The 20,588-nt window shown below is 45.0% G+C and overlaps 3 protein-coding genes across 6 annotated transcripts in view; 2 read left to right on the top strand and 1 right to left on the bottom strand.

The window, feature by feature from the left end:
* cab39 (calcium binding protein 39) overlaps positions 1–20,588 on the bottom strand; it is a 22,135-nt gene continuing 1,547 nt past the window's right edge. The window contains exons 1-9 of one of the 4 annotated variants that reach the window (XM_023844609.2): positions 17,436–17,538; positions 4,933–5,089; positions 4,320–4,484; positions 3,703–3,821; positions 3,450–3,618; positions 2,972–3,031; positions 2,639–2,704; positions 2,333–2,476; positions 1–2,119 (exon numbers count right to left, since the gene is read on the bottom strand). In XM_023844609.2, the coding sequence (XP_023700377.1) occupies positions 1,931–2,119; positions 2,333–2,476; positions 2,639–2,704; positions 2,972–3,031; positions 3,450–3,618; positions 3,703–3,821; positions 4,320–4,484; positions 4,933–5,046 (1,026 nt within the window). In that variant the 5' untranslated portion in view covers positions 5,047–5,089; positions 17,436–17,538 and the 3' untranslated portion in view covers positions 1–1,930. Of the gene's footprint in view, positions 2,120–2,332; positions 2,477–2,638; positions 2,705–2,971; positions 3,032–3,449; positions 3,619–3,702; positions 3,822–4,319; positions 4,485–4,932; positions 5,090–7,710; positions 8,104–13,764; positions 14,189–17,435; positions 17,539–20,588 lie in introns of those variants that run through there. The other 3 variants (XM_023844583.2, XM_023844591.2, XM_023844618.2) reach the window with 3 other exon arrangements.
* her8.2 (hairy-related 8.2) lies at positions 10,045–13,208 on the top strand. The gene is made up of 4 exons (XM_023844718.2): positions 10,045–11,823; positions 11,953–12,048; positions 12,168–12,246; positions 12,515–13,208. The coding sequence occupies exons 1-4, from the start codon at positions 11,761–11,763 to the stop codon at positions 12,895–12,897; spliced, it is 621 nt and encodes a 206-aa protein (XP_023700486.1). The 5' UTR covers positions 10,045–11,760; the 3' UTR covers positions 12,898–13,208.
* Positions 15,975–18,358, top strand: LOC111860729 (transcription cofactor HES-6-like). The gene is made up of 4 exons (XM_023844710.2): positions 15,975–16,669; positions 16,764–16,850; positions 16,986–17,067; positions 17,201–18,358. The coding sequence occupies exons 1-4, from the start codon at positions 16,589–16,591 to the stop codon at positions 17,641–17,643; spliced, it is 693 nt and encodes a 230-aa protein (XP_023700478.1). The 5' UTR covers positions 15,975–16,588; the 3' UTR covers positions 17,644–18,358.

The raw sequence follows: 20,588 nt of genomic DNA on the forward strand, positions 1-20,588 counted from the left end.
TTTTCTTTTCTCAAATTCCTTTATTTATGTTTTGGGCCTGGGTCTTTTTCACACGTTAAAAGCACAGTCATACTTTATAGTTTGACTATGAAGTTGAGTTTCAATTAAGAATAAAACATTTCTGATATTTGTTCTGTTTATAAACGGTCGTGCAATATGTAGATAATTGCACTCCCAGTATAGTATAGTCACATAGCATCATGCTCGTTTAGAGCTCAGAAGCTGCATGCTGTTTTAATGGGCGCCTCTTGGGTGCTTCGCGTGTCAGTCAGATGAAACGTGTTAGGTTGCATCATTTCATAGAGGCTGCAGGACTTGCATTAAAGCACCATTCTTTGCTCATGCCCTTACTGTAACAGCCAACAACTCCTGAATGGTGAAGGCAAAGGAAGATGTTATCACTGCCTTTATGCAGAAATCCTGATTCATGCAGAGAATCTTAATAATGAAATGGCTGAGACTTCCAAACAATACGGTCGGCGGCATTAACTGTAGTATTCCTGCACCATGAATGCCACCTTAGAAACAGAGAACACTGCCTTCTGCCATTTGACCAGTATACTTGACATTTCTTATATTAACAGTAGGGGGGGCCCTAGTTACTTTCAGCTCAACTATGGTTTAATCAAACACAAACACTCTGCACACTTTGCAGCCTAAATCTGTCCAGTTATTTGCCCCCCACTCCACCCCTACACCCCACTCCAGAAGGAACAAACCATGATGGATGTTCTATACTCTGCACACGTATTTTTGTGTCATCCAAAAAAAAAACGAAAAAAAAAAAACGGAAGCACAGCAGATTAATCTGAAGACTATCCTCTCCATTTCCAGTTCACTGCTTTCCAGTTCAAAGCATGCACTGCGATCCGCGGCTCGGTACTCTGCTAGCTGGCTCCTGTTGTGAAACCTGCTAGAGAAACTTAGTAACACATTTACAGTCACTTTCAAAAAAGGAGACGGGGGGGGGGGGGGGGGGGGGGGGGGATCTGCCAGCTCCTCTGCTGAACAAACGATTGATATCTGCGATGCTGATCCAATCCGGTGAGGACGTTATTTACAGCGAATCAGTAATCAAATGTCACATCTACAGCCTTCCTACTCCAAAATGTATTCGATAACCATTAAAAAAAAAAATAATTAAAACATTTCAGGATTATGTCTTTGTTCCAAACACACACGAAAGAGGGAAAAATACAAAGCGAAACAAAGACAGCATATGTACAAGTTCAGATGCTCTCATCTATCCCTGAAGCATTAAGTTAAATACGCATCAGGCGTCCTACCCTACCGTATTACTCTGTAATGTTAACACTGTAGTTTGTGTTCCCAATGCCATGACGTTAACATGAAAGGTTTGTCTTTCTACTATTATTATTACAGAATTTAAATGCGGGCATGGAGTTTTAGCTGGTTGAGCGATGGGCCCACACACTTTTCAAACCCAGAACCCCCCCCCCCCCCCCCTTCGGGATACACAAATATGTGGTGCCTGTCGTCATCCGCACCCTGCGCAGGAACACCGACGGTTCTGTCAACGCAATCAACCTAAATCCACCTGCCGGTTGGGTTTTAAGGCTCAGCACTCGGCACGCATAGTAGAGGCTCAGTACCTCACATTCATCGAGCGAAAGATCTCTGTCCTGCCATTTAGATTTTTGCTGAGGGGAATCTTTCAGATCGTGTCCTAATGTGCAAGGAAGCAGCAGCAGCTATGGTTCGCATTTTTTTTTTTTTGAGGAACAACAGAAAGAAAACAACAATAATATCAGGGAGAAGAGAACCAAACAGCAGACGACCAGTAATGCTTCCCTGTGAACTGACAAAATGATGTCCTCAGTCCCAGGACAGTTTCTGCTGAGGGGTCTGATGTGCGTACGTGTGCCATCAGCGTGCCAACCCCCACCCCGCCCCACCCCCCCCAGGCACATCAAGCCTCCTGTGGCGCTGGCCTCTTCAGATCCCTGATCTGCTTCACCAAGTAGGTCTTCTCGTCATTGAATTGCTCGTCCTCGGTCCTGTCGTTCTGGAACTTGCTGAGAAACTCGATGAGTTTCGTCTGGTTCTTCAGCAAAATGTCCAGGATGGGCTGAGTCTTGTTGGGATTGGCAACAAAAACCTGGACACAGGAAAGTGGTGCAATTAAAAACAAATGTACGCAAGGCTGATAATACCACAGCTAAACTAAGAGAAAAAAATAAAACCACAAATCCCAAAACTACTTCAATTCGAATTCGAAAAAAAAACTACACCCATGTTCCACAGACCCTCCAATCAGAGGCTAAACTGTGCAGATACTGGGCCTTAAAAGCCATGCTGTGCGAGTGAGTACCTTAAACACGTGGAAGGCCTCGAACTGGATATTACGACTCTTGTCGCGTAAGAGGTTCATCATTAACTTGAGGTTTTCTGGTTTGCTGATGTACTTTGTCATGATGGTGAAGTTGTGTCGGTCTAACAGAAGCTCCCCAAGCAGCTGAGGTGGCACAAGGATACAAAATAATCTCGGCTGAGAAACTCAAGACAAAGCAGAATTAATCATGAGGAAACGAGAAGTAAAATATTCCCAATGTCCACTAGGTGGCAGCATAAGCACCAACAGTGCCTTCAGTAATGGGGACGCGGGTGCAGTGCTTACCTTCAGAGACTGTCTTTTAGTCACATAGTTTTCTGAATGGAGTAACTTTTCATATTCGCTAAAGAACTGGGAGGGAGGGAGACATACAATGAGGGCCTGTCAGACTAAGATGTTTGTTTTCATCCTAAATAAAACAGAACAAACCGGTAATTTATTACCAGAGAATGACATAGCTATTGTTGCAGGAATGCCATAGAGGCACTGTAGTCATTCTGCTGCCTTTCTTCTGCAATTACAGCTGTCAGGCATCCCGCCAGCAGAAGCGTCGGGCTTCCTGCAGGGAAGCGCACGTTTGTGCGAATCACACGAGCGCGCGGAGACACCGTAACTCACTTTGTCATAGTGCTGCTCCAGAAACTCGGCGCTCAGCAGCTTGTGTCTCGTGAGCAGGTCCTGGAGGACAGAGAGGGGACACTGTTTGCAGGGCGCCTGTCCTCCCCCCCCCCCCCCCAGTCGCCAGCTTGCGACACAAAGGCGGCAACCAATCTGTGCGCTTCAGTGTTCACAGGCTTCAGGCTTAAGAGGTGGAATTCAGCCCCCCATGCACACACAGCTAAACACACTCATGCCAGAAGCTTAGAGATGTGTTCCCAGTTCTTTATACGATATTACTTTCGCATCCCACAAAGTTACCTCATCTGCCATATTGCATTACCTAATTGTCATCAGTGTTGTACTCTGATATTGTCCCATACTGGTTTGAATTGCACTGCTGTTTGTCCTTCCCCGTCATAACCCCTCCCCCCCCCAATCTGTGGCATGAGAATTTTGCTGTATTTCCTGAATACGTGTGACACTGCCAGGGACTCACTTTAAAGGTGGCGAACGCGTCTGAGGCTATGTCAAACGTGGACATCTCCACGTATCTGAAGAAGTCATGGAACTGCTCGGACCATAGGATGATTTTGGCCAGCGGCTCGTGCCGAACACACTCCCTCAGCATGATGCCGCAGTTCAGCGCGATCTCCGGGGACTCGTACCTGCAAAGGCGGCGAGAAACGATTAGCGATCACTGCGATCGATCGTGCCGATCAGGAAGGCGGCAGGCTGGCAGAGATACGCACCCTTTTAACAACATAAACAGTATGTTCTGCTGAGTGCAGATGTATTCCACTGTTGGAGTCCTCGTCCCGATTTGCCGGCGGAGAATATTGTTAAAGATCTGAGCCACGTCCTTTTTGCCCTGTTTCGTAAAACAAAAAAAAGAGGAGGAGGATCAGAATGAGTGGAACTGGTGCACGACCTACATCACGCACACAACACAAACGCCACACAGCACAGATTCATCCACCTGACCGAATGGCTATTTTCTGAAAGCTAAGAAATCAAGCCCCGGGCTCCGTGTTTCGATTAAGGCTCTATAGACGGTGTGTCACCCATTGAAAAGTCCTGCCTTTGTTCTTGCACTCCCTCTCTACAGAATAAGAAAAAAATACTAGGATGCCGCTGGACCTGTGGAGCCTGTTAAATGGTTACACTTATTTACATTCAATTATGATTCTTCTTTAACTCGTTGCTCTCAGTAGGGAGCAGACAAGCACGTTGGGGTGGGGGGGGGGGGGGGGGGATATCAGGGCCCTAGGCTGACATCAGCGTGAAGGTTCAGGTGTTGCCAACTTAACCACCACCCCCTCCATTTTTCTTAAGGTGCAGCAAGGTGGGGTGGGCGGGGGGGGCTCACCTCGAAGTCAATGAGCTGCAGGTCGGCGATGAGCGTGCTCAGCAGCCCGCTGTTGTACAGCTCCTGCGCCAGCTGCGCTACTGCCTCCGTCTGCGGCTCCTTCTCATTGGTGCCGTACAGGATCTCCTTCATGGCCACCAGGTTCTTGGACACCTCCTCAGTGGCCTGCGCAGACGGGCCACATCAGGGGGAGACCGAGAGACAGCAGAGCCCGTCTCTCAGAAGGTTCCGGAAGTGTCACAATTAATTCCTCGGTCTAAAAATACAGCCCAGCTTCAAAAGATTTACGTGGCCTGAGTGACCAGCATCAAGAAATCTGCTGGACTACAGAGGTGGAGATTTCAGGTCCAGAGAGTACAAATCCAGACCAAGATGTTGTCTCAACCAACCAGTTGAGTACTCTGTGACTGTGACTCCTTATACTCACCTGGTTGGTTGAGACAACATCTTGGTCTGGATTTGTACTCTCTGCACGTTACCTTCACCTGATAGCAGAACCCCAGCCTTTTGTAAACGCCTGGCAGGAATCAGTCTTCCGCACCAGCATTCCCGATAAATACCACTTCCTCCTTCTACACCAGTGTCTGACTTTGAGGCACCTCGGACGTCTTACCTTCTCCGCCTTCCTGTCGGAGATGTCCTGCTTTTCCAGCACGGACATGCTGTCCTTGAGGTTCTTCACAATGTCCGCCGGGGACTTGTGGGACTTGCCGAAAGGGAACGGCATGGCAGGGGCTCGTAGCACGAGTAGTGGAAGGGCACCTGTCCACCTGCGGGCACAGGAAGGGGTGGCTCAGGAAGCGGCGGGCACAGGAATGCCCCCAGACAGAGGCTGCTGGAGAAGCAAAGGATTCTGCATCCAACACATGCAGTCCTGTATCTCAGTAAGGAGAACATCACGCTGACAATGCAAAGTTCAAATATCAGCAAGTACACGCAGATTGTAAGCCCTCCCTCTTGTGTAAGTTACTTTGGATAAACGTGTCAGATCGATGAAATGTAAAGATTCCTATTAGTTTCTTACAAGCCTGCATTACCACACACATCCATCATCCTCCTGGTCATGAGATTTTTCAAATGTTAAACTCAAAACACTGCTGAGAACCCCCCCCCACACACACACAGACACACACACGCACGCACGCACGCACGCACACACACACAAAGTGAAAAGAGGCAACAGAACAAATGAACATACAAATCCAGAAAGATCTCCTCTGACATCGCAGTCAGACTAGCTAATGGCAGAACACAGATGTTTTTCCAGGTGACTCCAGAGAGCATAACTCAGCACGAAGTCACCAACACGGCGTCACACGCGGCGATACACAAACACCCTCAGGTACAACTTATCTGCAAAGTGACAAACATTTCATTTTTCTTTTCTTTCTTTTTCTTTTTTGTTTTTTAAATTTGAAGGGCAGGTCACCGCTTCAAGCCAAAACTGCGAGACATCCTGGGTTTCAAAGTCACATTTTCCTGATTTTAGCTCCGGGTCACTGAAACAGGAAGGACCGGGAGACTTAATCCAACAAAGCAAGTCAATATTCCACTCAGAGTCATTAAATGGCTCGTGGGCGGGACCCGCAAAAAGTCACTCAAGGAGCAACTAAACTCAAGCTGTGTCACTTAGCGACTGTGGGAAAGCTGAGCCGCGACAGGGCAGATGAGCGGACGGAAAACCTGTTTCACAGGCCGTCAACACATATGCATTATTATGGAATCATGAACACACAGATGAGGTTACAGCATAAAGCAGTTACACAGCACTTAATAGAGCTTTACAGTAGCTACATGCTTGGCCGTTGATAAATGCGTTTTAAATGGTTTTACAGCAATTATTTTTCAGGGGGACTGAGACACATTGAAGAGCCACCTGACTTTACAATCCTGGTCCACAGATCACAGAGGAGAATCCCAGAGCTGTCCAACAGCTGGTCAAACACATAGCTGACTATGCACTGTGATTTATGCTTGATAAGGGGCTCTGCAGGGAAATTAAGAGCAATACAACACATTCATTTTATCATCAGCAGGCAACCAAGTAACTACCAGCGTCTGTGGACCCAGACCTGTTTTAACTCAATATACCTCCCCCGGGTTCAACCTTTCCGACCCCCAAACTAAGAACAGCTATCCTTGACCACAGCCAACCAGAACCTTACCCAAATGAAACAAGTCCCCCAGAAGCACCAGCCCCACAAACCAGACAGGCGTAGCGACTGAAGGCCGGCCTAAAGGCACCGCAGATAAGCATTCCTCAGATTCCCCTGGCATTCTGCTCACCTACTTCCTAACATGTTTCTCTGAGACTTTGGCACAACCTCACCCTGTCTGTGACCCTCCCACTCTTCCTATCTACATTTTTAGAAGCGTATATAAACGCGTAGAAGACAAACCGGGCTCTGTACAAACTGTGCACCTTGTTTGCCAATAGCTGCTGTCAGGCGCCGTTTAAACACGGACCCTGAGTGGCCGATTGAACGCTGAAAGGCGGCCTGACACAGTGCTGGGGTTCTCTCACACTCACTCTCTTTCTCTCACACACACACACGGTCAGTGCGGCTACGCATGGGACTCTCTCCCTCGTGTCCGGATCAAGACCGTCCTGTAGTGTGAATGAATGGGCAGGCCGATCACATTCATTCCGTCACACCCCGACCACGGCTCACGTACCTACGGGCACCGAAGCAGCCTGTAACGGGAGACAGAACGGCACACCAGGAGAGACTCCGATGAAGCCATGGACCCCCAATAATGTTAAAATAATGCCCAACTGTCGAAAGCCATAACCCCACTAGCATGGGAGATGCGTTTGAAGCGCTTCCATCGGTCTCAGATCCAGCCTTGTAACAGCACTACAGAAAAACACAACATAAACGCGCAAAGCGACGAAGGACGTGAGGGTACTGCACACCGGCCGAAACAAGCGGAGGCATAATGGGCAAACGCTCCGGGACGCGCTGGGGCGGGCCTTCGGGAAGGCGCATCGCTTCTTCAGCTCATCACTAACCAGAACCGTAACCACAACCCCGGATAACTGGACCGAGCCTTTGAAACCGCTTCCCCGTTAACTCCGATGTGTACAACTCGATAACAAAGCGACAAACGCCGCCCCGCTGGAATAATTGCAGCGGCCGACCGGGGTAAGCTGCAAAGAGAAATGAAAAGGGCAGAATAATGGCTTTGGTGCTAAGGGCTTAGCCTGCATGCCTTGCAGGGCGACGTAGACCTGGCAAAAGCATGCATGCTAAGCCTTTATCAGCCGAGCCCGTATTTTGTTCTTTTTATTATACTTTGCAGCTTCCTCCGCCGCGCGCCCAGCCTCCCGAGGCCCGGGAAGCTTCCGTGCGCGCAGCCTGCATGATGCGCCCGCGGCTCCGCCACAAACCTTGCCAACACGCCCGCTTCGCCGTGTTATTATCGCCGTTCTTGTTCTGTTGTTATTGATATTGAAATATTCCAGTTGGAGGTGGAAAGCGCCACCGGGCTGTCGATCTCGTTCCGCTTCTTTCCGCCGCCTTTACGGCGCTCCGTGCTGCCAGCGCCCCGCGTCGTCGCCGCTGCGTTCGGACTCCGATGCTCCGGGCGCTCCGTGTCTCTCCGTGCGTCTCTGTCTGTGCGTTTTTTCCGTTTCCGCTTCGTCGGCAGGCAAGCAAGCAGCCGGGTCTACACCGCCCCGCAAGGCGGGCGCTGGTCACAGCAGCAGCGCCACTCCGCGGACTAGCGTCTCGGCCTTGCGTAAAAGCCCGATTGCCCCATTGCTTTCCTCCCAGGCAGTATCGTTTCCGGCTTCCCTGCCATTAGTGTGTCTTTTTGTCCACTTCTTATAAACGTCATTGACATTAATCGAAATAACAACAGCCCCTTACATTAAAATTTTCATGTGCAAGAAATACAAAGAAGTCCTAGTGAAGATTCAACATAACTTTATTTCACCCCCCCCCCACTAAAGCGCGGTGTGTTTTATGTTATTATTTTAATTTTCTTTTACGAATGTTTTGCATTTAAGCCCCTTGTATCACTGGTGATACATTCATGACACGTGTATCTTTAAATCTGATTTAAATACAGTAAAGTGTTACATTGCTGCTCAGTGAAAGTTCGTCCTCCGCAGAGTGGAAGCGCAATATGAGGAGTTTGCGCATCCGGTTAATGTATTAAATGCAATGTGTGCGATCCTACCAACGACGCAAGAGGGCGCTCGTGTGTTTCACTGCACCGGCCTATTGTCACGTCTGTTGCGCAAGTAAACAAAATATCGGCTAACCTTTGACCTACATAAATTTGTAACGCAATGTATGGCGCAGTTAACGCTGACTTGAAAGGATTTGTTATAGAATAGATTATTTCTGTAGTTTATAATTTTTTTTTATAATGTTGCAATTTGGATCAAAAGGGTGATAACATGAGATGGATAAAAGATAAATTAAAGTTAATGGGAATTTTAAAATGTTTCTCCGCCGTGTCAGTCCATGGATTAGGTGTGGTTTAATAATGCGGCATGACGTGTGGTAATAGCCTACTAAACTATGCCTAACGATGGCAGCCTTTAAAACGGAATATAGGCTTATTTCTCGGGAACCAAGTCCGCCGTTCACAAGAATAGAAATAATTCTAATTAGTAAACTGGGTCTGGAAAGCCGCAGTGTCCGCTGGAAGGGTAAGTGAAAAGAGGCCTTTGTGGTGTTGTCATTCCCACGCTAATTCTGATTTGGAGACGCGTGGCCAGATGGTGGGGCAGATGAGCGCAGAATCCTTAAGTCCTCCCTACAATACCTCTAAAGAACTCCAAACCAGCTACCAGAGAAACTGTAATTCGGTCTTTGGGGTGACATAATCCTCCGCTCTGAGTGGTCAGCAGATTTATGCAGTGATAGTCTAAAACAAGTTATTCGTATTTCCCAGCGTGCCTCATCTGGTAAGCTATGGATTTGATGCAAATACAATTTGTTAGTTGCCCTGTTACATATTCACAACTTTCCTTCGATCATGTCAAAGTATAGATATTGATTTCTAGATGGAATATCTGCCTACTGAAGTTCGCTCAAAACAGTTCCCCGGTTAATTACAGTAAGGCGATAGAAAGTTGTGAGGCGGCCGTGGCAGGTCTGCCTGGCTTGTCCCCGTTTCACGGCTGCTTTTTTCCTTTCCTTCTTTATGCCAGTGCGGGACACTTGCCCAGCATTAATGTGCTGCCGTCTGTTGGGTGCCGGCAGCCGCTGATTAAAAAGGCGGCGCCTGACGGCACGCAGGTCGCGTGGCCAGATGTCTTTCTGCGCATTGTGCGGGGTCCATTGTACTGAGCGAGCCCCTTCACTCCCCATGAAGCTCTTTAGATCTTCAAACACTCGCCACATTCGGCGAATACGCTAAGCCTCAGGGAATTTCGGACAAAAGGGACTAGCATCATTCATCCTTAAATTCAGATTTACAGGTGTTTTCTGTTTTTAAAGAGGGGACCAATTTCCTGAATATGTACAGCAGTGCCGCACGTGCAGTTTCGGCTACCCGTCCGTTGTCTCGTGGATAGATTGTAAAATCACTTTTAGGCGAATGACAAGTAGGCCTACGTTTAACCTTCCATCAAGAAATAATAGACGCGAAAGATTAATCATAATGTTTTTTTTTTTTTTTCAGGATGACCGCGACGAATCTTATATTAAAACTTAAATGTCGAATTATTACGTCTATAATAATACCATAGCCCGAACATTCATTTAATAACTCAATAAATAATACACATAAAATTTATTTTCAGTACATAATTTCATGCTTGTTTTTATAACTTTTCCTTATCACATTTCCCTATATTTTGTTTTAGTTTGTAAGTTTAGTTTACCTTTAGTTTTTTTGTTTGTTTGTTTGTTTGTTTGTTTTTGTGTTCTGTGAGTATGAGGAGCAAAACGCCTACACCACGCGAAATTCTTTGTATGCATGCACACTTGGCTAATAAAATTGATTCCGATTCTGATTAGCCCTGTGTCAAATAGGCATACTCCGTCCAGTCACAGTAATCTGCACGAGCTCTTGAATATTCAGCAAGACGGCGTTAGTTATTTTAAAACTGCAAAAAAAAATTCCAGTACATGAACGTTGTAATCCATATACAATCAAATACTTCGTCAGGCGGCCGGCCACACATGTTGGCATTATGATGTCAGCACCTGTCACCTCACACCAGTCGTTTGCACCTGTCGAAACGCTCCTCTGGGCACTTCCTCTTGGAGAAGTTGCAGAGGTAGCCTGCACCGGTTCTTTGTGAGTTATTACATTCTTCATGGCGATTAAATAGAGCTGAATGCTCGCCTTTTGTCCGGCGCAGTTTCCCACGTCCCGGCATTCGCCTGGCAGTCGCGTGTCTCAAGTCAAACAGACCCGCTGCCATGAATCCCAAAAGCGGCGACCAGCGAGCGGGACATCTGCCCCCTCCATTGAAGAAGGGATGAAAAAAATATATAACAGATGTTCCAGATTTTCAGTGATCGCGCCTCTGTTCGCTGAAAAATTAGATATTTTTCCCAGCAACCCAAAAATTAGTTTTCAATTATTAGTCATTACAATTAATTACATTAAGACAGAAGTTATGAACATTTATTTTTTCCCCGAGCACTGTTTGGAATATTTGTATAGTACTGCTGGCTTTATGTTTTATTCAGGAACAAATCAGGATTGCAGGCCTATTTGAATGACATTGCACACGCGCTGGGATTTGTTGTTTTTCCATCCATCCAACCACCCATCTTCCAACCACTTATCCTGAGCAGAGTCATAGGGGCTCGAAATTATGGTTATTTTGAAATGAACAATGAATAAGAAACAATATGGAAGGTTATAATGCGTTATGATCTCATTGCACTGTTTCCAATGCGTCAGGACACCGACACTAGGTAAAACAATAACCGACACCGTCCAGGGGAAAAAGTCTAAGGAGAATGGGCGTTAGAACGTATTCTGCGAGACCTCAGGGGATAGGTTTCGCCTTTTCTCCGGTAATGCTGTCCCGATTCATTGAGAATGAAAGGGCCGCGCCGTCCCCAGTGTAACGCCAGTAATAGCAGACTCTTGTTAGTGCCTGGGAACGCCGGGCCAGCGCTCCGCGCGCCGCGGACCACGTGACGCGCCCTAATAGCGAAACAGAAGGTTTCACTAGGGTGCACATTTCCAGGCTGGACATCTGTCGCTTTTTCTCTTTATCGGGCGGGCAGCGCAGCTATTGAAAAGAAGCAGTGACCTGTCAGTCTTGACTGATGGGAGCGGGCCACTGGGATCGACCCCATGTGTGGGAAAATACCTCAGCCAAAGAGCTCCCACATTCACATGCTAATCCTGCCCTTATAAATAAGAGGAGAGCAGAGCGCGGAGGCCTTAAAGACGAGACAGAATCCGCTCCAAGAGAGAACAGGGGAAAGTCGCGGTTCATATCCACCAAGCTAGGGAGATGACGGCCACCGCCGTGACCCACAACGTGGAGAAATTGTCGAGCGCTAAAGAAGAGAGAAAGGTACAAAGAGCTTTAACAAAAATATAAAGTAATCTCGTTGGATTAGTCCGAGATGTCAGGATGATATGCAGTTCCTAATGCTAGTTTTGTTGATGCCTGCGGCTGATTTGGTATATGTTTCGATTTTAGCTGAGAAAGCCACTAATTGAAAGAAAAAGACGAGAAAGAATAAATAATTGTCTCGATCAACTGAAAGAAACCGTGGTCGGCGCTTTCCGACTAGATGTAAGTATGAGACTATAAGACTATACCTCGGTATAGAAACGAGTTAAATAGCTGTACTATGTGGTAGCTACTCTCTAAAAGTATTTCTTTTAGTAAAATATTCGTGTATTTCATGGCAGCAATCTAAACTGGAGAAGGCTGATATTCTTGAAATGACAGTGAAGCATCTGCAGAATATTCAGAGCAACAAATTCGCCGGTAAGTGGATACCCAAAACTTCAAAAATAAGTACTAGGATAAGCAAATTTGAGAGAAAGCGAAGATGTTTATTTAAGAGCCGTTCTTATTTTGGACTGCGGGGGGCAGTATACGCGCAGCTTTTACAACACAATGAAGATAAACCGGCTCTCCATTCATTTCGTTTACACGCGTTTCACGAGATCACCTTAAAGATGATCTTCCGTCTTAATAGCGACCTATAGGCCTAAGAGCCGTGACTCATGTTCAACCACTCTTTTTATTACAGCTGACTCCACCGTAGGGTTAGAGGCCCAGCAGAAATACAGCACGGGCTATATCCAGTGTATGCACGAGGTTCACAATCTGCTGCTAACCTGTGAGTGGATGGATAAAACACTAGGCTCTCGTCTGCTCAACCACCTGCTCAAGTCGCTCCCGCGTGCTACCGAGGATACCCCGCCCGCCGTGACGTCCATGGCCCCGCCTCCTCAGCAAACGCAGGAAAGCTGCAGCGCCGGCCCTGTGCTGCCCTCAAGCCGTGCGTTCGGCGGGGCTGCCGCCAAGGCCCAGCAGAGCGCGGGCACCCGTGATAAGGCGCTCCTGTTACCGGGCAACCAGCTATTTAACAACCAGCACATAGCCACACTTGACATGTGGCGGCCGTGGTGACGGGAGCAAACTGAGGCAGCCCTCTGGTTTTGTTTTTGATCTGCGTGTAGACTCTTTTCCTTATGTATCTTATAGATATGCTTCTCAGAGCACTTGTGGGGCAGTCCTGTTCCAGAATAGATGTGCTGCAGACCTCAGTACTTCCACAGAAGTAAACCTCTTGTAGCCTGCATTGTAGAAGGCTATTATTCAGCTATTTATTGTATTAACTCTTAATTTATTTAATAAGGAATACTTGCTTTAGATTATTTCCCCTCTTTTGTATGTAAACGTATTAACCCAATAATAATAAAATGAATATTTAATCCACACGTTGCTCACCAGGCGTAACCTACTCTGTGAAGATCTGCATTACACCCGTCACCTATTTGACTATCCAAACATAGAGTAACATTCGAATATTTTGGGAACATATCACACAAATATAACTAAGTATGAATGCCAAGCAATTCTGGTTAAAATATTAACCTAAATGAAATATTCCCATTTCCCAAATTTCACATATTAAATATACTAAAACAGAGCCCTACACCCGAAATACATCTCACACTGTCACATCAGTGGCGTTTCCAAATAGAAAAAAATGCTTTTTTTAAGGTTAGTTACCATGCTTCAAGACAACTGCATTCCACAGTTTATAATGCAAAGCGATGTGACGTTTCATCAAGCACGTCATATGACGTTATGAGCATTACACTATCCCAACATCAAATTACATCTGTATGATATTTATGCAGATATTTCATTAGAAATCACAGGCGGTTATGTTTACATGTCATTAAAGTCTCTGATTGCTTTTCCTTTATAACGTGGTCTAATCAACAGGTATAACGGAGGACAAGACTTAGACAAGGACCAGACACTTACCGATTCATGGCACATGCAGGGTCCTGACGTCGCAAAATTAAGCGAAGCGCTTTAGTGTATTGCCCACACTGTCCAGCTGTGTGCACGACAAAAGAAGTAGGCTGAGAAGCTATTTTTGAAGAGCCAACTAGAAGTCACAGGGAGAAATGCGTAATGTCTGTCAATATATCCCTGATATCAACATCAAAAAGCGAACGTTTCCTCTACCGCAGGCAACATCCGGTTCTTCATTCAGCAACACTTTTCAGTAATGTTTAATTTAAAAAGTGAGGGTGTAGGCGTTTTTCATTACTTGTGTAATGACACAGACTCTTTAAACAATGCAACGCACACAGAAACACATTAGGCTATATACATCGTTGAGGTATATTTGAAGAATGATGCCATAATTGCTGAATTGAGGCGCCAACTGAGCTTGAATCCGGGCACACTGTCCATTTTTTCTTACCCTCCAAATTTACGTTCTGCCCATATTATACCAGGCTTGCCATAAAAATAATTATTTTTCTCAGAGTTTTTTTATATCTCATGGAAAGCAGGAATTTCAAAAAGAGCCCTCCTCCCCACCCCCAGCTTCTTATAACCTAATGTGTCACGTAAGTCAATAGGCCTACTTAAAATTGTTTGACTGAAAGAAGTTTTTGCATCCATCTATCTATCTATCTATCTATCTATCTATCTATCTATCTATCTATCTATCTATCTATCTGTGTGTGTGTGTGTATGTGTGTGTGAGAGAGAGAGAGAGAGAGAGAGGGCAATAAATAAAGTATTTGTAATATGCCCTTCACGAACTATTGGACTTCACGAACATGATTACCACGTAATGTTCGCCTCAGTTTATGTTATTCAAAGTTCTCTCTCGACTCTCTGAGGTTTAGGCTATGTGTAAACGAAGGCATGTCAAATGTGCAATCAATAAACATGAAATGAATAAGTCGACGGGGGCAAAAACGACTGCTGCCGCTTCACAAAAAGTACCGTAACGCGAAAAAAATCAAAGCGACTACAGGCGACGTAACTACGAGCTGCTTTTCAAAGGCAGCGTGAGGATAAACCAGGGAGGCAAGGAGCGGGACGACGACGAGGTGCCAAAGTCTTCCATTTCAAAGGGCAGGAACAGTGCTTTTATGCTGGAATCTGTTTTACTACCCCATTATTGTGAACCTGTGGCACAAACGGAAATTTAGAACGTAAACGCGTATGATCTACTTATATTACCTGCAAAGAGTGCTGTAACCTAATACACCATCTTGTTCTAACAGTCTAGCTAAACGCGTGTGGCTCTTCGCATCTTACTAGCAGACCAAACATCACTCAAATAACCCATTCAAAACATATTAACCACTTTCAGACATGTTTATAAATATTCCCTTTACCCGACAAAGCTTAAACTGGCTGTGATTATGCTATGTTTAAATACCTAAATATGCAGCCGCAAGCAAATCAGAGGGGGGGCTCCGAAAGATCGAGAACAAATGAAGCGCGAGCCAACACCTGTCACTTTCTTTGGGGACCGGCCGTCGGTGCCCTGATTAAATTCATTTAGTCTGAGGGGCTGCAGTTTGCAGCTGCCAACTGTCGGCATCGCATTACATTCAGGGGACCTCGCAGGCGAGTCCCCTCGAGAGTCAAATAAAGGGGAACAACAAAAAGCATAAAAGGATGAAACGCAGAAACCCCTCTAATTTAACCCGTAATTTCACTTGCATAGTCTCTTTGGCACCAACGCAAAGATAATTCGGAGTTGAAAAAAATGCCCTGGTGGCAATTCAAATAGAATTCCAGTACATTTCAGGTCGTTTCATATACATTTGTGTTTTGGGCAGGCTTAGAACTTGTTGCATTGTACCAATAACTGTATCAGAAAATCCAATGATTGACTATTTTTTAAATCTGTTATAAGGGTAAATAACGTACTGAATATTGCACTTCATATCTACAGACGATCATAGCGGTAGTGTTGTTATTTGTTTTAGCCTAATATACTTTCGAATTAAGCTAGTTAAGATCTTTCTTATCGTGTAGGCATGTGTATATGACGTTTCTGTTAACACATTAAACATATATTAATGTGTGCTTTAAATGACAATTTAAGTTAATTTGCGTTAAAGTTGCTTTAGTAGTGCGCGTGTACTCTACCACTTCAAGAAAAACAAACCATATAGATTAATTTATATAGATTAGTGTATAATATGAAGTGCTTAGTATAAACGTGTTCAGATAGAATTCAACTTTGATGCCTAATTGATAAGATAATTAGAATAAGCGTAGAATTTAGACGAATGGCCGCATAACAAATCGCACATTAATTGTTCTGACTTAGTTTACGTATCCAGTATTTATTGTTCAGTGTTTATTGTTCAGCTGTCCTTTGTTCTAGCTGCCTGATGCTAGGCAGAAATACAGTTTTGTTTCGTGTGTGTGAAATGACAAAGTGACTTTACTTGAATCTCGCCCAGTAAGACGCTGCCTGCGAAATGTCACTTTTGCCGGTGAACTCGGGTCCTCCCCCAGTTCGAGCCGCAAGCCGCAACTACAACCGCAGTAAAGACAATGCGCTGCGCGTTGATTGGCTGAAACTGAATGCGCTCTGGTGTTTCTTGAATAATGTGGCCAAACCTTTTATTGATATGTAAATCTGACCGTATAAATACCACCTACAAGCTAAAGGTACTAACAGCGTATTCTGCCTAAGCCGTGCTATTCGCTGGACTATTTGCTGGGGGCTCTATTGCGTACGTCTGCCAGCTGCCCCCGAGAATCCCAACCTTAACTGTGGATTACAAACACCGCTTTCTTCTTAGCCTGGGTTACAACCAACATGGCCCCTGTCTTCCGAGCTAACAAAGCTGAATGTGGCGCCGTTGAGGAAGAATACTACGGGATTAAAGGAGACAGAAAGGTAATGACAGTGACTGTACCCGTAGGAGACTTTAAACTGAACCCCGCGATATAATTTGCAGTTTTACCGTGTGCATCACCCTCCCTTTCAACAGGCAAGAAAACCTTTGGTGGAGAAGAAGAGACGGGCACGAATTAATGAAAGCTTGCAAGAACTCAGGATTCTGCTCTCTGACACTGATGTAAGTTTTCAGTTAATGTTAACATCTGTAAAGTTATTTGTTTTGTAGAGGCGAATTTAAACCACATCTGCATTTTTTATTTTTTTTTTTTTTTTTGGATTAAACATAATCACATCACCAACATGTTTCCCACAGTTACAATCTAAAATGGAGAATGCTGAGGTGCTTGAAATGACTGTGAAACGAGTTGAGCATGTCCTCAGAAATCGATCCCAAGGTAGGTTTTGTAATTTTTTTCTTGGGTAATATTACCGAGTCCAGGCACCTGATATCTATAAAGCGTGATAAGGATGCTTTTCCCCAGTTATGCGGGCGGGAGTACTTGACTTCCTCCATGTATGTTTTGACAGAATCTGACGCTATGAATCGCGAGGCAAGCGAGCGCTTTGCAGCCGGTTACATCCAGTGTATGCACGAGGTGCACATGTACGTGTCCAGCTGTCCGGGCATCGACCCTACGGTCGCCGCGGAGCTCCTGAATCATCTTCTGGAATGCATGCCTCTGAACGAAGACAATTTCCAGGACATGCTTGTGGATTTAATGTCGGACGTCTCCGACAGCAGCAACAACAGCACTTTGCCTACCGGCAATGGGAGTGGTGTCACTTCGGCCGCAGTAGGGGGGATACGCGAAGTCACCTCCGCCTTCTCCCCAGCGCCATCCACTACATCCAGCGATGACTTCTATTCAGACCTAGATGAAACCGATGTGGAGCACAGTCATAATTCCTCAGAAGACCATGCAGTCCAACCCACGACGGCATATTTCAAATCTATATGGAGACCGTGGTAGGACTGTATCCAGGACCACAATTTGTACCGAGAAGCGTGAACTACGTTCATGTTTTTCAGTTGGATATCATTCAGACTTCCACTAATAACATGTTATATGCGATTGATGGAAGTGATTTGTGAAAGCAGCTTCCAGCACTGTTCCCGTCAGGACTGTTACCCGATGGCTGTCTGTTTTGTAGGCCCAAATAAGTCGTTTTAGTGGAAGTGTCACCAAATTAAGGGCATTTTAACTTGGATTTCAACTGAACTACAAACTTAGTTAAATACACAGAAAGTTAAGCATTCACGGTTCTCTCATATTATCGGCAGAATGTGCTATGAACTATTTTACGCTCAGCAGATATGTGTCTCTGCCTTCAGTGAAGGTATAGGTACGTTACTAACTAGAAATAGAAGTTATTTTTGATAGTCAGACATTAATTGCGGGTGCCGCCAATAGGTCGATGCACCGTACGTGTATTTTCTGTGTATGTCTAGTGACTTGGTCTAAAATGTATTAATAAACTAATTTAATTCAGATATACGTGATTAGATTCTAGTCATACTGCAGATTTGTTAATTCGTATTTTTAAATGTAATTCTATTCCAAGTAGGCATACACCTGTGCGGCATTTTTTCCTCAATTCGCGCATGTTTTGGAGCATGGTGAATTATTTTCTTGTTATACCGTTTTCCTCCACCATGATTTGCCAAATAAACACGAACAGTATTTACCAGTTGTTATCTATGCTGTGGGAACAATTCAAAATGTATCACCCTCCCTGTTCCATGGATTGATCAGGTACAGACCAGTATCATAAAAATCAGAAACCTACATTATTTAAAACCGTTTATGTTGCTCCCCGCCCTCGCTTTTATCACACTGTAGACAGGCCACAATTAACTTTCCGAAAAAGCGCCGAATTGTCGCCTTCAAAGACGGTGATCGTTCGGTGTGGCCTCACACACGGCTTTGAAGCATGAAAGGTGAAAATGACGTCTTTAATGCTGCGTCTTTAATCTGCTGTTACTTAATTTTACAAGCAACCAGCTTTGATATATCGAAACATGAGAGAAAAAAGTAAATGTAAATCATACATGGGTATTGGTTTTGACAAGACATTAATTTTACGCCTGACAATCACAATCTGTCTTAAATTGGTTTTGTAATTTTACCTTTACAGAACATATAGTAGTCTATGCTTTGCACATCAGTAACTAAAAACGCTCAAGTAAACCTGAGCACAAGTTCTCGTTGTATAGTAATTATGTTTCAAAACCGACGAACCGAATGTATATAAAAGATATAAAAGCAAATACCGCAGATTCCGTCGCATCCGAATACACCGACAACCAGTTCATAAAACTGGTTTCTGGGATCAGACAGTCCCACGCGGCAGTTTCCGAAAATAACCGTGGAATCCCCCGCCAGTGGTGGAATGTCGTTAAGTCAGACAACAACCAACGGGACAGTGTGAGATCAACATGTATGCACCGGCAAAACAGTTCGTATTTCCCACGCGAATAGGTTTAATTTATGGTTATTTAAGTATAAGATTTCAGAATCTAAAGTATAAAATATAAAAAAATGTGGAGTCTGCGCTGTAGTGCTTGCAGTAGAATGTACACAATTTGCATTAAAAAGTGTTTTGCGTGGGGTCAAACCGTCTGTAAATCATTTTATAAATGACTAAGAATTTTCCCCCGGGATCAATTAAAATAATCTGAAATCAACGCTTATTGCTGTATCGTATGACGCCGCACATCAAACCACTGGTTCGCTTTCGCCAGGTGACAGGGCGGCTCTAGAGACGGAGTTAGGGGGATCTTTCTCCGGAGGTGTGATTGTAGGGATTCACACTCCTGCAAAACTGGGGAAGGTGTCAGGACAAGGATCCATAAATTGACAAGCGAAACCTTTGATCTCGGCTGGAACCCCAGTAGGCAAAAAACTACAAGCTAACATCCGCCCGAAGGCTAATCGGACTAGTGCTTCGAAAGCTATAAGTCACAGCGAACTAAAATAAGCTAAAATAGTGTTCATTTTATATTTCAGAGTACATGCATGTTCCAAGGCTGGCATGAAGATTCCGAATATGAACGTTCCTGAGATATAAAACCAAAGCTTGGGCTTTGTTCATTTTCGGAACCTGAAACAAAAGTCGACATGACAGAAGAAGCAAACCCGGCAAAGGGCTTTTAAAGTCCAGAAAACCCCCCTAGTGATGATTAGTACATAAGTAACTGCAAATTTATGCAAATTGGGTGGTTTAATGAATACTCTATTTACTCTAAACATGTGCAACTCATTCGGGAACAGTATCCATCATCCGTGAAGACATTGTCCTTGGGGTTATTGTAAGGCAGGACATGAACAATGCTTAAGTTAAATAATTACCAGCATTTATTTACAAATACAGCCCCTCTCTTTTCTGTGCCCGTGTAAATCAGCTCCTTTTAGCAGCGATCGATTTTACACATAAGGCCTCTTCAAAACCGACCTGGGTTGTTTTATTCCGCTTCCACATTTGGACAGAACCAAAAAACTAAAAGAATACCGACACACATTTATTTATTCTCAATCAATATTGTCATTGGCTGTTGAGTTCAGCTCCTTGATTAGATAAATAGTACTGAATAAAAACGAGTGAGGGTTCCCTAAATGGCATGTCGTCACGCTATAGTTACATCGGAAACCCAGATTCGATGCTGGCACATTAGCTGCTTATAATAGGGAAATGGTGCCATGGGTGGGCTAAACTGCCAGGAGAGACAGCCGACTTTCTTCAGCCTTTTCAGCTTCTGCAGTCGGCCGCCGAAAGCGGGTAAAGGGAGAGACGTACTTCGCTGGGAGGTAAAGAAAGAGAGACGCGCATCCGGATGAGGTCCGCGCTGATCTCTACACCTCCCGACTACCGCACGGAGACAAAAGAAAATGAGGGTCTGACGTGCGGTGGGGGTTTA

This window comes from Paramormyrops kingsleyae, chromosome 17 (assembly GCF_048594095.1).
Source record: "Paramormyrops kingsleyae isolate MSU_618 chromosome 17, PKINGS_0.4, whole genome shotgun sequence".
NCBI lineage: Eukaryota > Metazoa > Chordata > Actinopteri > Osteoglossiformes > Mormyridae > Paramormyrops > Paramormyrops kingsleyae.